Here is a 14,937-nt window from a genome sequence, read left to right as displayed (position 1 = left end):
CTCATCATCATTCTTTTTTTAATTCACAGTTTTTTGTCTTTTTTTTTTAAGTTTTTTGGGGCATTTTTGCCTTTATTAGACAGGACAGAACATCAATAGTGTGAAAGGGGGCGAGAGAGGGGATGACATGCAGCAAAGGGTCGCAAGCTGATATCAAACCCGTGGTAGCTGCAGCAAAGACATTGCCTTCATTTATGGGACGCCTGCTTTATCCACTGAGCCACCCGATGCCCCAATTCACAGTTTTTAATTCTTGCAACTGGAGCTCTTTGGCCAGTTGACTTTCTGAGCCTTGAATATTGTGTAAAAGCAGCTATTATTTTCTTCAGTATTTAAGCTAAAAGACAGATATGGAGTTGCATGCCGTTACTTTTTAGAAATGTACGTGCTTTGTGGTTTAAAAAAAACCAACCAGTAATCCAAACCGTTCTTGCGGCTGTATTTGGTTTGTCCTATCAGCACCTGATAACATTTTGTTTCACTCTCAGTGAAGCTGTCCGTTGTGTTAACACAACAGAAAGATTGTGCAGAGTGCCAACTTCCCTTTTGACTCAGGAGACAGCACGGCTGTCAACACTGAAGCGGCTGTAGCTTTAAGAAACAGGTCACATTTTGTTGTTTGACAAACTCGTTTTTCTGGAGTGTATTGCTCTTCCTGGGAAAGTCTGTTTCTACATCTACAAAGACATGAGAAAACAAGTTACACAGACAGTGTGGTTTTACCTCAGGACATGATCCACTCAGTTTTTACAAGGATGTTTGTCTGCTTAGACTAACACAATGCAATGATTATTTAGTGTATAATTATTTTTCAGAAAGTAATACACTACAGCTGGCACTGGTAGACTGCTGTAGTATCACATCATAATTGCGCATGATCTTTTCACTCAACACAGTAACAAAATACAAATTATACAGCAGAAAACCTTAAACATACCCCTACATGTATTAAACTTACTAATTCATTAATTCACATTGGTATATGAACTGCAAAGTATATTTTATTGGGGAACTTTTTTTTTTAATTAACAAATTTATGGTGGCCCTGAGAGCACAAACGAAAGGAAAAGAAAACGCATATCAGTGGGCAAAACACAAATGAGTAAATCTTCAAAAGTTTGACAGAAACATGCCACAGAAACAGAAAACATAACCAGATAACCCGCAAAACTGCTATAAAAACAAATATTTTTGGTTTACTTCTGTGTATTTGCATTAAAAAAAAGTTAAGCTATTCTACCAAACTGAATAGGTTCATACAGTCATGAGATCTGGAAAAGTCATGGAATGTGCAAATAGCAATTTTGAGGCCTGGAAAAGTTTTGGAAAACTAAATATACCTTGAAAGTTTTGGAAAAGTCCTGGAAATCTGTTTCATAAACCTGTATAATAACACATGGTGTGTTCAAGAACCATCAGATATGTGAAAAACCAGCTATGATGAATGGTGTAATTTTTTTTTCAGAAAACTCGCCCTCAAAACCCACAGGCATTTTTAAAAAAAAAAGATCTTCAAAAATCACCAAAAAAATCAACCATATGTTTTTCTAAAATTTGACAAGAATTAAAAAAAAACCCTGCCAAAATGGTTTCTGTTTTTCAATATTCGCCAAAAATAAAATAAAAAAAAATAACAAAAATGTATTCTCCAAAACATTAAAAAAAAAAAAAACCCCTCTCCTCTCATTAATAAAAATCTTTAAAAAACATTTTTAAATATTCAGTTATAATCTTGTTCTGAATTCATTATTTGTTTTACATAATATATATATATATTTCAAAAAGGTATTTTATAGTAATGAAAAAGAACTGATTTCAAAATGTATGGTAGTGAAGATTTCCCCAAAGTCATGGAAATTCAGTAGTAGTAAAAAACTGTGTATGAACAAAGGAGTGTATTGAGCCCTTAGGGCCGCCGTACAAATCTCAGTTTAACAGCTGTCTTATGCAAAAGACCAGAAAACAGGGCAGTTTTACATCTCTGTGTAGCAAACGCAGTTTTTAAATTACATTTTCAACTAAAAATTACACGTTTTAAGAAAATATCATAACATTATGGCACAGTGAAACAATTGTTAAAAAAATACCCTTAAAACATTCATCAGACATTTCTTTATCAAGATATAATGAAGAAATGTTATCACACACAGACACACCCTCACTGTTGACTCTCATTCTCTCACTGTATTTCCCACAAACACACACACACACACACACACACACACACACACATAAACACAAACACAAATTTCCACAAATAGCAGTTGTACACATTTCGCAACACGGGAGACAGCGGGCAGGATTGTTGGAGTTTGTCTCGTCAGCTCTGCGCTGCAACGGGACAGTCATCTCTAAATCAGCACCTTTAAACACACACACACACACACACACACACAGTGTCACAATGGAACACACAGAGTCATGAAAAACTGTTTCCTTGCTTACACACACACAATGTCTTTTTCAAAAACTCTCTTTCTCCCTCTTGCACACACACACACACCACACACACACACAGACAAAGCCACTGTTGTCACAGTCCTGTTGAACAGAGTCAGTGTGTCATAGTGTTTGAATTGTGCTGTCACCTTCTGTCTCAACAAGATGAATACGGAGCCATTTATAAATTATTTCGGAGCCCGGGAAGTGACTTGGATGTGTTTTTTTTTAAATTGCAAATCGCAATAATCGTGAATTACTAAAAGTACCAAACAGCTTTTAACAGAGAAACATGGTATTTGATTTGACGGCAGCTTTCTGCTGTGTGACTTCTGATGGCATGTAAGAATTGAGAATGTGTTTAAAGCCAGCGACCACAACAACTGGATAATAAATCAAACTTGCATGCGTTACTCCCTGTATTTTATTGCTTCATGTTTTGCTTGACGTTTGGCCTCTAAAAAGTATTTAAATATGTAAAAGGGACTTGATGGGTTATAATCTGTTAAATATGATCACTATGAATGAAATCAAGTCATAATGAGGCAGAAACAGCGTTTTAGTAACAAGATGGAAGCTACAATCAGTTTTTGGCAGATTGAAAACGTGTATTTTATGTTTTATATTGGTCCTTTGAAGGTATTTAAACAAGTAAAAGGGACTGGATGGGCTATAATCTGTCAAATACAATTACTGTGAATGAAATCAAGTCATCTTGAGGCAGAAACAGCCTTTCAGTAACAAGATATAAGCTGCAATCACTTGTTGGCAGGTTGAAAAAGTGCAGTTTATGTGTTGTATTAGTAATTCACATGCATTAAAACGTGTGTGATTTAGTCATTCAGGCATGCATTTAAAAAAAAAAAAATCCATGTCACCTCCCAGGCTTTCTACATTGTGAACAATAAACGTACCAGACTTTTTTTTTTTTTTTTAAATACACACATATGTATCTGTATACACTCACACACATGTACACACATGATTTTACAACAAAAAAATGGGAGAGTCATGAGGGCACCAGAGTAGTAATAAAGGCGTGTTACTGTAAGTTGATTGCTTGTGTTTTCTGCAGATTGTCAGTGTCAGCCGTCATGATGATGCGCGGCTGTTACAGTTAATGCAGATGAGCATTAGGCTGCTCTGCGGGGGGCTCATTCTCCCGAGGCGTCAGTACATTACATCACCGTCCTCGCCGCGATTTCCGCATGTTGATGTCTGTTTGTCTGTAAGTCGGCATGACAGCAGAACAGAGGGATGTGAGCCTTGAAGGAGAGATGACAGCGGGGATGAGTGTCAGCCAAAGACGGACTGACAGGAGGGAGGATGGGCGCGGCGAAAAGCAGGAAAGAAGCATGGCAGGAGATGGAGGGGCAACCAGAGGCAGCGATGATGGATGAAAAGTCAATCCTGCTTCGAGGAATATTTGTGTTTTGTGAGGCTGTGTGTGTGTGTGTGTGTGTGTGTATGTACACTTAATTCTTGCCTGCAGTGGTTGTTTTCAAAGATAAGTATGCATTTATGTGTTAAATGTAGAAAATAAAAAGAATACTGTGTTCAGCAGTGTCAGTGGAAAAATCCCCAAACTTGGCAAATTACCTGTGTAGTGTATTGTATTTGCAGTGTGAATGCTCCAAAAAATCGACCTTGTTCCAAAAAAAACCCCAAAACTTTTTTTGCCAAGTAATATTCGCATTCTTTGTTCTTTGTGTTTGAGGTCCTCATAACAAAATAAAACAACAGTTTGAAAGGCCTTAAGTCTTTACAGTTGTAATATAAATCAGTCTCCGCTTCACAGGTGTTCAGGTGTGTCTTGGGAGTCTCTGTTTTAAGTGTCAACATTATTTGCTGTGCTGAATATAAAAAACAGTGTACAGAAGTTGCTAATAAACGCTTTCTTATCTTCTTTTTCTGCAGAACAACAGAACACCTGAGAGCTGATGCTTCCTGCCATCACCATGGAAACAGAGGCCAGTCACATGCTGGAGGCGGCGCTGGAGCAGATGGATGACATCATCGCAGGTAAGAGCTGTGAAGTAGCGATGTCGTCTGCGTGAGTTAGTGAAAATATGTCATTTTATTTTAGAGGAATTTAATGCTGGTTGTTGCATCTGTAGGAAGTTTAGTGGTTGAGTAGAAGTGACGTCTTTCACACGCTGAGATCCGACATCCAGTAACATTCAGCCCAATCGTACGGAGCTTTCCCTGCAAATTAGTATCTGTACCGGCGTTGTAGCTCGGACACAGAGAGCACGGTGCTCTGCAGATAACAGTCAGCTGGTCAAAGAGTTCAACTGCTCAACAGTTTGTTCTGGTTTACTGTGCAGAGCCTGCAGGTGTCAGCAGAGAGGCTTATACTCTCACAATATGTTGCAGTTACTTACTGTGCTGTACACAATATAAGGGCTCAGTGTTGCCAAATGTACGATAATTATCGTTCTATAATTTTGCCCTCTGTCCGAACTGTCGTACTGTAGGATAATTTGACCTTTGTGACACTTACAGTAAGCACTTGGTTTAGTTTATATGTCTCATTTTAACTCATTTTCTGGCTCCTGCATCTGTGTTCACACATCGCTTCTCACATGATCTCCTCACAGCCAAAACTACGTCAGCATGCTGGAAAAAAGTGTCAAAAAGTCATTTAAATAGTTGTTTCCCAAAAAATAAAATCTATTCGTTCTTGTGATTGTGACCGGAGTACAGTAACTTTGAGCCTCTGGTACGATAGTTTAACTTTTTCACTCTGGCAACACTGTAAAGGCTGCCCTTTCTCAATTAATCTAAAAATTATTTTCCCGATTATGGCTGATTTATTAAAGATTCCACAAAAATTTACCCCAAAATATTTATCATAAACTTTATATCTCATTAATATTTAGATAATTTAATGAAATCATCTTCTCTTAAAAACAATAATATTAGCGGCATAATAGTATAAAATGAGTCTTATTTCTACATCACTGCTGTGTTATGTTATTGAATGAAGGATAATAATAATGATAATTAAAAATAAATGGACCTGCACCATTTACAGTGCTTTTACAATATATGTCACATTCACACATTCACACACACATTCACACACACATTCATACACTGGTGCCAGAGGCTACTGTACAATGTTACATCATTGGAGAGAAGTAACTAAAACACTTTACGGCGGCTGCAACAGAAATAAAGCTGCTAATGTTTTGCACATCCATCACCATGCTTCTTTATTGTGAGAGAAGTCTCCTAACATCTCTCAGGGGAAACGCAGTCATCTCGCATTTGTGTTTTACTGACATTTCAGAAACAAATATTGCAAAGGTTTTGCCCGCCTACAGTAACAGCAGTCTGTGATGTTAGTTTTCACTGTTTCGTTAAAGTAAATAAAATTTAAAAAAACGCTGAATAATAATGTTTGGTGACGCATGGTGTAAATTTCACGGTGTGGCTGAAAGTTTAAGGATTTTCTATTAACAGAAACAGGTTCCACGTGTTGATAATTCCAATATATCACGAATGGATGGAGACAAATCTGAAACAGGTCGGTGCTGGCTTACTGCCGTCAAGTGAGAATTGTTTTTTTTCTCGGGATCCATTTTCTAAGTTTAGTTTCTAAGAAAATTTCTTGCAAAAAAAAAAAAAATCTTGCACAAAACATTATTTTTTTATTTTTTAAAAAATCTTGCATTTTTTTATTATTTATTTTTTTCATGTGTGGAACTAGGTGAACAAAAAGATTCTTGCACCAAATTTTTTTTTTTCATGTGTGGAAGCGAGTGAAAAAAAGGGCTCAGGGCTTCTGTCGTCTGAGCGTAGGCGGTGTGCTCCTGGGATAAACCTCGTAACTTGTTTGACCTTTTCTGATAACAGCAGGTTAATAAGTGGTTAACTAGTGCACTTCACAGGTGACACTGCCTCTTTTTCTGTGATTTTGTGTGTGTGTGTGTGTGTGTGTGTGTGTGTGTATTATATGTGCATGTTCTTTCGTGTGTGTAACAGCAGCCCGTTCAGCCTTGGCCAAAAAGATTTAACTCACAGTGTGGTAAATGTTTAATGTGGGAAAACAAAGGTTAAGCTGTGCAAAGTGTCTTCAGTCACAGAAGAACAGAGAGACAGGGCACTTTGGGAATTCCTCAAAATTTTAAAGATTTCTATGAGTGATATGAAAAATCCCATTTTTTGGCTACCCCCCTCCATCACCATGTTGTCCTCAAAATCGACACACCGCCTTCTCCTGTATATCACAAGTGAACAAAAGAGTGTTTAAAGGTACCACAGTCACATCTGAAGCTCATCAAGCTGCTGCTGTTTGTCCCGAAACACGCTGACCTCATCGAGTGCTCCGAGTTTGCTATTCCGGCTCTCAGTGACCGCAAATAGAAATACATTAAAAATCCCATTAGCGATAGTATCAGCCAATCACTAACAAGGAAATTAGAGACACTTATCAGCAGAATGTATATGTTTCATGCTTATTCTCTCTCTGGTTAAACATCTTGTGGGATTTCCAGTGAAAGCACTCCACTGGTTCAGGACTCTGATATTAGAGACTACAGGACCAATTCCTCCCATGAACTTCTCCACATTTCAGAGTGAGCCAGAGCTGCCAGGAATCACGGTAAAAAAATAATTTAAAATGGAAAAGACATCACACAGCATGAGCTGAGAATTTTCTGAGAATGATAATATGATAAGTGTTGTGAATTTACAGACAGCATGGACAGACTAAGGCAATCAGAAATAATGCTGATACAGCGGCTTCACTGCAGTTTATTACTGATAACAGACGAATGCAAAGACGTATAGGCAGATGGCACCACTGCAGCAGAACATAGTTTATCAGTGATACTCAACTCACATCCTGCGGGCCAAATCTGGCCCCTGATCAGGGGCTGGGTGGCATCCCAATTTTCTAATTCACAATAAAAATATAGTGATTCACACTGGGAATTGTTTTTGTACTTTTAGTTTACATAAGGTGTCAGAGTGCATAAAACAGCATCAAAAAGAGCTTGTTTATCCAAAAAAGTGCCAGTGGAGGATCCCTCGCACCCTTGGACAGAGGTCCTAGCTAAACTCCTTATGTCCTAAATGTCCAAAAAATCCTAGAAATGTCCTACAATCCTAGCGATGTCCCAGATCCAACAAAAGTCCTAAAATCCTACAAAGGTCCTAAAATGCTAGAAACTTGTTCAATTCCTTGAAATGTATTAAAATGTCCTGAAATCCAAGAAATGTCCTAAAATTAAATTAGAAAATGTTTAGCGGGCCACCCAGCACCCTATTGGGGGCCAGATTTGGCCCAGGGACCATAAGTTGAGTATCCCTGCTGTACAGCGATAACCTCATGTATCAGAAGTGACCTTGACTTCCTTGATTTAGAGCTTCCAGGTCTTCATTTGCCGTTTTAAGATTTTCAGGCAAAGGTTGTTCTCATTATGTGCTGTTTGTTAGTGTTGGACTCCATATGGAGGGACTGTAACATGTGGCTGTTTTTCAGAGTCACAATTATTTAACTGCATCCAGATGTGTGTGCGTGTGTGTGTGTGTGTGTGTGTGCGCATGTGTGTGTGCATGTGTGTGCCAGGGAAATGATCCAGGTGACACATGGACATTTTGGAAATATCCAGTAGGATGTATGGCTCTGAAGAAAATCTGCTCTCCTTGTTTTCTAAGCTCCACTCTCGGTCCTGTTGCAGCAGCTTGTAATCCACCTCACTGGTTACTTTTTTAAGTTTGACACGTTTTTTGGATATTGGCGTTAATAATAATCATTCTGTTATACATAACTGTCTGTCCTCTGCTTTTCACACGCTCTCCAGGTTCGAAAGCAGCCGCGGTGGAGTTTTCTAACAGCATGTATGACCTGGGTTCTCCCGTCAGCGCCGGTCCTCTGCAGGTGGTTCAGTTAGCCGAGGACCTCAAACTCGCTTTGGAGCTCCAACCAAACCAGGAGGAGAGAGACAGCCTGAGAGCACAGTTACCTCCGGAGACAGCACAGATCCTCACAGACTGGCTACAGAGCGGAGCTGTGAGTACACGGTCTCATCCCTCACAATCAGCTTCCATCTCAACACGACTCGTCTTATTTGCAGCCTTGACATAAAGTTTGCTTTCTGCAGTGCAATGTCCAAAAAGCTCGCTGCAGCCACGTCAGCTGGAGATGTCACACTTGATATGTCACATCAAGCTACATCATCACGTGCTTATGTTAATGTCTTTTTTAAGCTGTCAGAAATATTGTGATTCCAGTTTGTGTAATATTGTTAGTGGTGGATTTTCTGGACTTTTTGGTGGTTTTGATCCTCTTGGTGTTTTTTTCTGGTTTAAATCACGTGAAGAGCAGCTGAAGTTCATCAGTCCAGATTGTAGGTTTTCTGTCGAGACTCCAGAATGAAATATTGGCTTTATTTCGGCACGCCACGGATATGATACTTTTGTACACTTCAAATGCATCATATCAATATTTTTAAAGGGATGTAGTTCAGATTACATGTGTATGAGCTCATCAATTCTCCAGCCAGTAGCAGCCAAAAACGGAAAATTGAACCAAACCATATTTTCCTAAACCCTAACCAGGTGACTTTTTTGCATAAACCTGATTCCCCAAAATGGTGGTTTTTGTGTCTAACTCTAAGCCCCTCACTCTCAGTGAGCCGCAGTTCTCTTGGAGAGGGCCGAATACTTACAGTTCCCATATTTAGGATATTTCTCAGATTTTAGGATGTCTCTCAGATTTTAGGCCATTTCAGATTTTAGGCCGTTTCTCAGATTTTAGGATGTTTCAAGGTTTTCCAGAACATTTGTAGGATTTAGGACGTTTTCAGGATTTAAGGATGTTTGTCGGATTTTTGCACGTTTCTGGGATTTTAGGAGGTTTTTCAGATTTTAGGATGTTTCTCGTATTTAGGACAATGTCACTCCATGAAATTTAAATTTAGTATATTTTTAACATATCTGCTGCACATAAAATGTGCAAATGTAACATATCTGTGGTTTGCAGAAACGTACAATGCTATCATTTATTCTGGTGGTTAGGTTAAGCACGAGGGGAGCTGTTTCCTGCATCCCGTGAAGCATTACATTTGGTTGTTTTCTCTTGTTGTTTCAGATTATTTTTCACACTCTCAGTGAACAACAGTTCTCTTGGAAAAGAGAAAAAAATACCTGATTGTTCAGACTTTGGTTTGTTTAGTTACACCTCATGTCATTCAGATCAATCCAGTAGTTATTGAGATGTTCAGACTGGACTAACAGACTTGACATTGCCCTCCATTGCGTCACACTGATACCAGGACCATGAAAATCCAGCAGTAAACCTTTATATGGAAAATTTCTGCGTCACCGGCCAGAGGGTTTATAGAGCCGCACATTTTAAAATTGCAGTGAAACTCTCACTGTCCTTAGAGATTACACAGCCGGGTTAGACATCGCACTGTCTGCTCAGTGTTCATGTCTCAGCTAATAAAAGTTGTGTTCATGCACACTCGCAGCAGGGTGGATTGCCTGGTAATGCACAAGTTATGTAAGTGTATTCATCATGATATTTTGGAAGTTCTCCGAGAAGTGGAGTCAGATATGCAGCATGCAAACCAAAAGAACCAGCTGTTTAGGCTGAGAGGCCTCGTTTAGCAGGGAATATGTACGTTTATGTTGCTGTTCTATAGATTCTTCTCTTTTTTTTCAGGGCCGGTTATTTAGTGAACACATTAGGAAAGAGAGACTGGATTCATCTGTTCATTCGGCGGTGGTTAGAGCAGGAGGCGAATAGAATCTGCTTTCATAACTATATTTTTCTGTCCCTCTGAGGTGACGCTCTGTGGCAGTGATACTCAACTTACTGGCCCCCAATAGGGTGCTGGATGGCCCCCCAACCAGATTCAGATAAGCCTCTTATGTCCTTAAATTTTAAAAAATGTCTTAAAATTCTAGAAATGTCCTACAACCTGAAAAAAATCCTAAAATCTTAGAAAAGTCCAAAAATCTTAGAAGTGTCCCAGAAATTCTAGAAACATCCACAAATTCAAGAAACTTGCACAAATCTTAGAAACGTCCTAAACGTCCTAAAATCTAATGAATGTCCAAAAATCCCAGGAACCTCCGAAAGTTTCAGAAATGTCCCCCAAATCCTGGAAATATTCTAAAGGTCTAAAAACTTTCTAAAATCCAAAAAATGTCTTAAAATCCTAAAAAACTTCCCAACATCCCCAAATCTTGGAAGCATTCTTAAATCCTGAAACATCCTAAACATCCTGGTCTCCTATCATTCTGCAAAAGTGGCCCCCAAAGCAAAGCAAGTTGAGTATTTCTGATTTATGGTCACAGCGTTTCAGCTCCACGCTTCTGTCGTGCTTTTTTTGTGAACTTAGTGAATTTAAATGTTGCAGCCTGTAGACTTTGTCAGTCAGCGGAGTCAGACGGGGTCAGCTGACGGGTCGGAGGCAGAGGAGAGGAATTTAGCTGCTGAGCTACAGAACAGCTATTCTCTGCTGCCGGAGGTTGGCATGTCCCTGTGAGGACGAACTCAGAGCTCATTTGGCCTCCGTCCCAGTCTGACACCAGCCTCTTCATCTGTTCGCCTTTTTCTTTCTTTCTTTCTTTCTTTCTTTCTCTCGGTCTTTCATTCTTTTTTTCTGTGTCTCTCTTTCTCTTATTTCTAACATGTCATTTACAGCAGATGAATCTGTATAAGGCAGTAATACTCAGTTCATGGCCGTACGCCCAGTGCCTCACCGACTATTTTTCAATTAAAAAAATAGAAAATGAAAACATATTTATTTATTTATTTAGTACTTTGACTGTAAATTTGGTTCTAGTGTGAATTAAAAAGCATCAAAATAAAGCTTGTTAATGAAAAAAAAGTGCCTGGGGAGGATCCCCTGCACCCCACCGAAAGAGGTCTGGGCTTAAAAAAGTATTTCACCAATATATAGAAGGCTCTCACATAAAACTAGTATCTCTAGTATCTGCATCTTTCTATGCAGTAGAATAGAAATACGCAGTAAAATCAATGTTTTTCTCAGTAGAGTCTGTTGTTTTTGATATTACGGCTTCAAATCATCTGTCGCTGAAGGCTGTATTACGGCAAGTAAAGCAGTCAAAATATTCTAAATATTGCACCTAAACTGATATTGATTTCTTTTAGGGGGCCTGAAACTAATCAGTAAAGGCAGAGTTTGCTCAGCGCTGTTTGATTATATAAACGTGAGGCAGCGATTTTCTACCTCGAAATTATCGTGAATAAACAGCTGAGATTGTGATGTCGCCTGTAACATAGACTTTAGGTTTATAGGTTTATTGCAACCAGCTGAAAGAAGGAATTTCTCCACCTGCCGCAGAGTCGGACATACTTTTGTCAATAAATAAGTTCTCCCTCGCTGCTTGTATACTGGGACAGAGACAGAAGTCCGACTCAATGTCCTAATCGAGCTTAAACCGTATAAACTGCATGTATTTTCACAGCGAGGAGAGGAGGGGAGGCAACAAGGGGAGAGGTTTGGGACGGGTTTCATCAAGTTTCCCTCAGAGACACAATTACAACTCGACTATTATCAACTTCCTGCGCTGAGCTGCCGCCCTCACACCCTCCGTCTGTCCTGCGCGGCCTCTCAGACGTTCTCTGCTTACAACATCCCTCACTATATCACCTCTCTCTGTTTTTTTTTTTTCCACTGCTCACTGCCGCTCTTTCCCCTCTCACTGCTGCTCTGGATGTTTGGACAGCCTCCCTCTACTCTCTGACGTGAGTCTGTTTGTAAATGAGTTACTGAGTGTAGTAGGCAGGCGCTCTCTTAAGACGCCTGCGTCGCACAGGACGGCTGAGGTAAGGTCAAACTGCTCAAACATGCTGAAAGAACTCTAAATGCTTTGGGCTATTTTGCAATTTTTGGACTGGATTTATTGTACTTTCTTTGCTTTGTGTTACATAGTAAGAAGGTTTATTTTCTTTTTTTGCAAATGAGAAATGAAATGCTTTGAACTTCTCCTGAGTTTTCGGCTGTTTTCGCTGACACACAGCTGTTACATTCAGTTGTGCGAGGCAGTTTGTTGCTGTTGCAGAGCGTCGTCCTGCAGAGGCTGCTGTTTTCTGCTCACAAACACCGGCTGAGGCGGTTGAGACTTGAAAAGGGAAAGCAGATCTTGGATCCAGTTCAGCAGCTTTTTGAGCCCCTATATTGTTTCAGCAGCAGATGTCTCACATGTTGCACACATTCACCGGCCAACCCTCCCCTCTCTTTCTTTGTGTTTTACTTTGATTTCTCCAACTCCCTCTCCCTCTCCCTCTCCCTCTTTTCCCCTTCTCTTTTTTACTCCTCCCTTCTGTCCCAGTTTTCTCTCCAAGTTCAGTTTGTTGTCCTGTTGTGACTTTCAGGGTAATGCAATGTTGTCTTTATTAGTCCATTAATGGACTTTGCTTGATTGAGCTGCAGAGAGTTGAGCGGTTTTGGACATTTCATGAAGAAAAAGGTGATGTGTTTTGAATCAGCTGCATTGTCTAGCACAAGGACACTCAACTTGCTTTTCTTGGGGGCCACTTTTGGAAAAAATGACAGGAGGCCAGGGGCCAGTCTCAGCAGCTACATACATGTTTCCAGGATTTTAGGACAATTCCAGGATTTTAGGACATTTTTAGGATTTTAAGCCATTTTTAGGATTTCAGGATATTTCAAGGATTTTAGGATGTTTCTCAGATTTGGGTTAGATTAGGGTTATCAGCACTGAAAAGTGTCAACATTTTTTCCACAAACCTTGTCTCTGTCACTATAATAATCTGCAACCATCAGTTTCTTAAAGGACTATGTCTGGCTGAAAAAGTTCACGTGGCCCATGAATTTCAATATCAGATTTTAAAAAACTGATGGATTTTAGGGGCAGTTAATATGAACGTTTGGCAGATCCCTCATGTCCTCATGCTGTCCACCTTCTCCCTCTTTCTGCTTCTCCTGCTGACCTGCAGGAACAGCATCAAAGACATTCATGCTCTGCAATTAGTCTGCAGCCTGTGGGCTTCTGTCCAGGGGATATTACACACACACACACACACACACACACACACACACACACACACACTCACACTCACAGATACACACATGTAAACACAGGAAGCATCCTAAGTGTATTACTGGCAGGAAGTTGTGACTGCTGCTTGTTACTGCTGACCCAGAGACAGTAGCATGTCTTTAGATCAGTGATATTCAACTTGTGGTCTGTGGGAAAAATCTGGGCCATTACAAAGTGCCATGTGGCCCCCCAACCATTTTCTAATTCAGAACAAAGATAAAATGCTTCACACTGGGAATTGTTTTGGTACTTTTAGTATACATAAGGTGCAGAGCGCATAAAACAGCATCAGAATAGAGCTTGTTTCTCCAAAAAAGTGCCAATGGAGGATCCACCGTGCAGAGGTCCTAGCTAAGACACTAATATTATCTTAAACATATCCTGAAATTAGGGCTGAAATGCCCTGAAATCTTAGAAATGTCCTAAAATCCCAGAAATGTCCTAAAATCGTAGAAATGTCCTAATATCCTAGAAATGCCATGAAATCCTAGAAATGCCATGAAATCCTAGAAATGCCCTGAAATCTTAGAAATGTCCTGAAATCCTAAAAACCTGTATGGGGCCGCTGTAACTGGCCCTTGACCTGCTGTCATTTTTGCAAAAGTGGCCCCCAAGTAAATCCAGCAGAGTATCTCTGCTGTACAGTCTGTTCTACATCAGGTATCCGCGTATGTACATGTGTTCTGCTCATATACAGTCGAAGCACTTGGAGGCATGTGCAGTCCATGTGCTCATAAATTTCGGGTGTCGTAGACGTCCGTGAGCTGCCCTGAATTTACTGTTGGCGAGAGAGAGAGAGAGAGAGAGTCGGACTTGTGCAGACAGAGATGTGAAGTCTTCCAGCACTGTGACTGTAACACAGGTCTGCACGGTTTGGCTTCGTGTTGACATCACAGCCTGTTGCTGCTTTGTTCGCGTGTCTGACATCAGATGCTGCTGGTTGTGTGTGTGTGTGTGTGTTTAAGAAAGAGAGACACGGGCCAAGACTCTGACACAAACATAGAGACAGAGCAAGAAGAAAAACGGCAACCCCTCCCACCACCCCCGTCCTTTCTGGGCTCGCCCATTTGGCCGTCAGACGGACGTTAGCAGGCAGAGAGAGGACGGAAAACCGAGAGAGCAGGAGAAAGAGAGGAGTGAGTGAAAGGAAGAGGAGGAGAAGAGGAGGAAAAAAGACATGCAACTCCAACCAGAACAGAGAGACGAAGGAGTGGAGGATGCAGCGAGTGTCTGATGAAAGAGAGGGAACAGAAAGTGTGGAGAAAGTAGAGGAGGAGGGAGAGACAGAGAGACGTACTGTAGGAGGAGGGGGACAAAACAGGGGGGGAGCTGTCCCGCTCAGAAGGCAGAGATCGTAAAACGCCCTCTTCCACAGCTGTGAACATCGCACACACACACACACACTCACACACTCACACACACACACACCCACACACACACACACAC

General features: G+C 40.4%; 1 protein-coding gene across 1 annotated transcript in view; it reads left to right on the top strand.

The window, feature by feature from the left end:
• LOC121950211 (liprin-beta-2-like) overlaps positions 1 to 10,946 on the top strand; it is a 28,552-nt gene extending 17,606 nt beyond the window's left edge. Inside the window, exons 2-4 of the mRNA XM_042496137.1 lie at positions 4,357 to 4,461; positions 8,253 to 8,461; positions 10,818 to 10,946. Coding sequence (XP_042352071.1) covers positions 4,380 to 4,461; positions 8,253 to 8,461; positions 10,818 to 10,946 — 420 coding nt within the window. The 5' untranslated portion in view covers positions 4,357 to 4,379. The remainder of the gene's footprint in view (positions 1 to 4,356; positions 4,462 to 8,252; positions 8,462 to 10,817) is intronic.
• The last annotated feature ends 3,991 nt before the right edge of the window (positions 10,947 to 14,937 follow it).

This window comes from Plectropomus leopardus, chromosome 11 (genome assembly GCF_008729295.1).
Source record: "Plectropomus leopardus isolate mb chromosome 11, YSFRI_Pleo_2.0, whole genome shotgun sequence".
Classification (NCBI taxonomy): domain Eukaryota; kingdom Metazoa; phylum Chordata; class Actinopteri; order Perciformes; family Serranidae; genus Plectropomus; species Plectropomus leopardus.
This window is presented reverse-complemented; position numbering and strand designations above follow the sequence as displayed.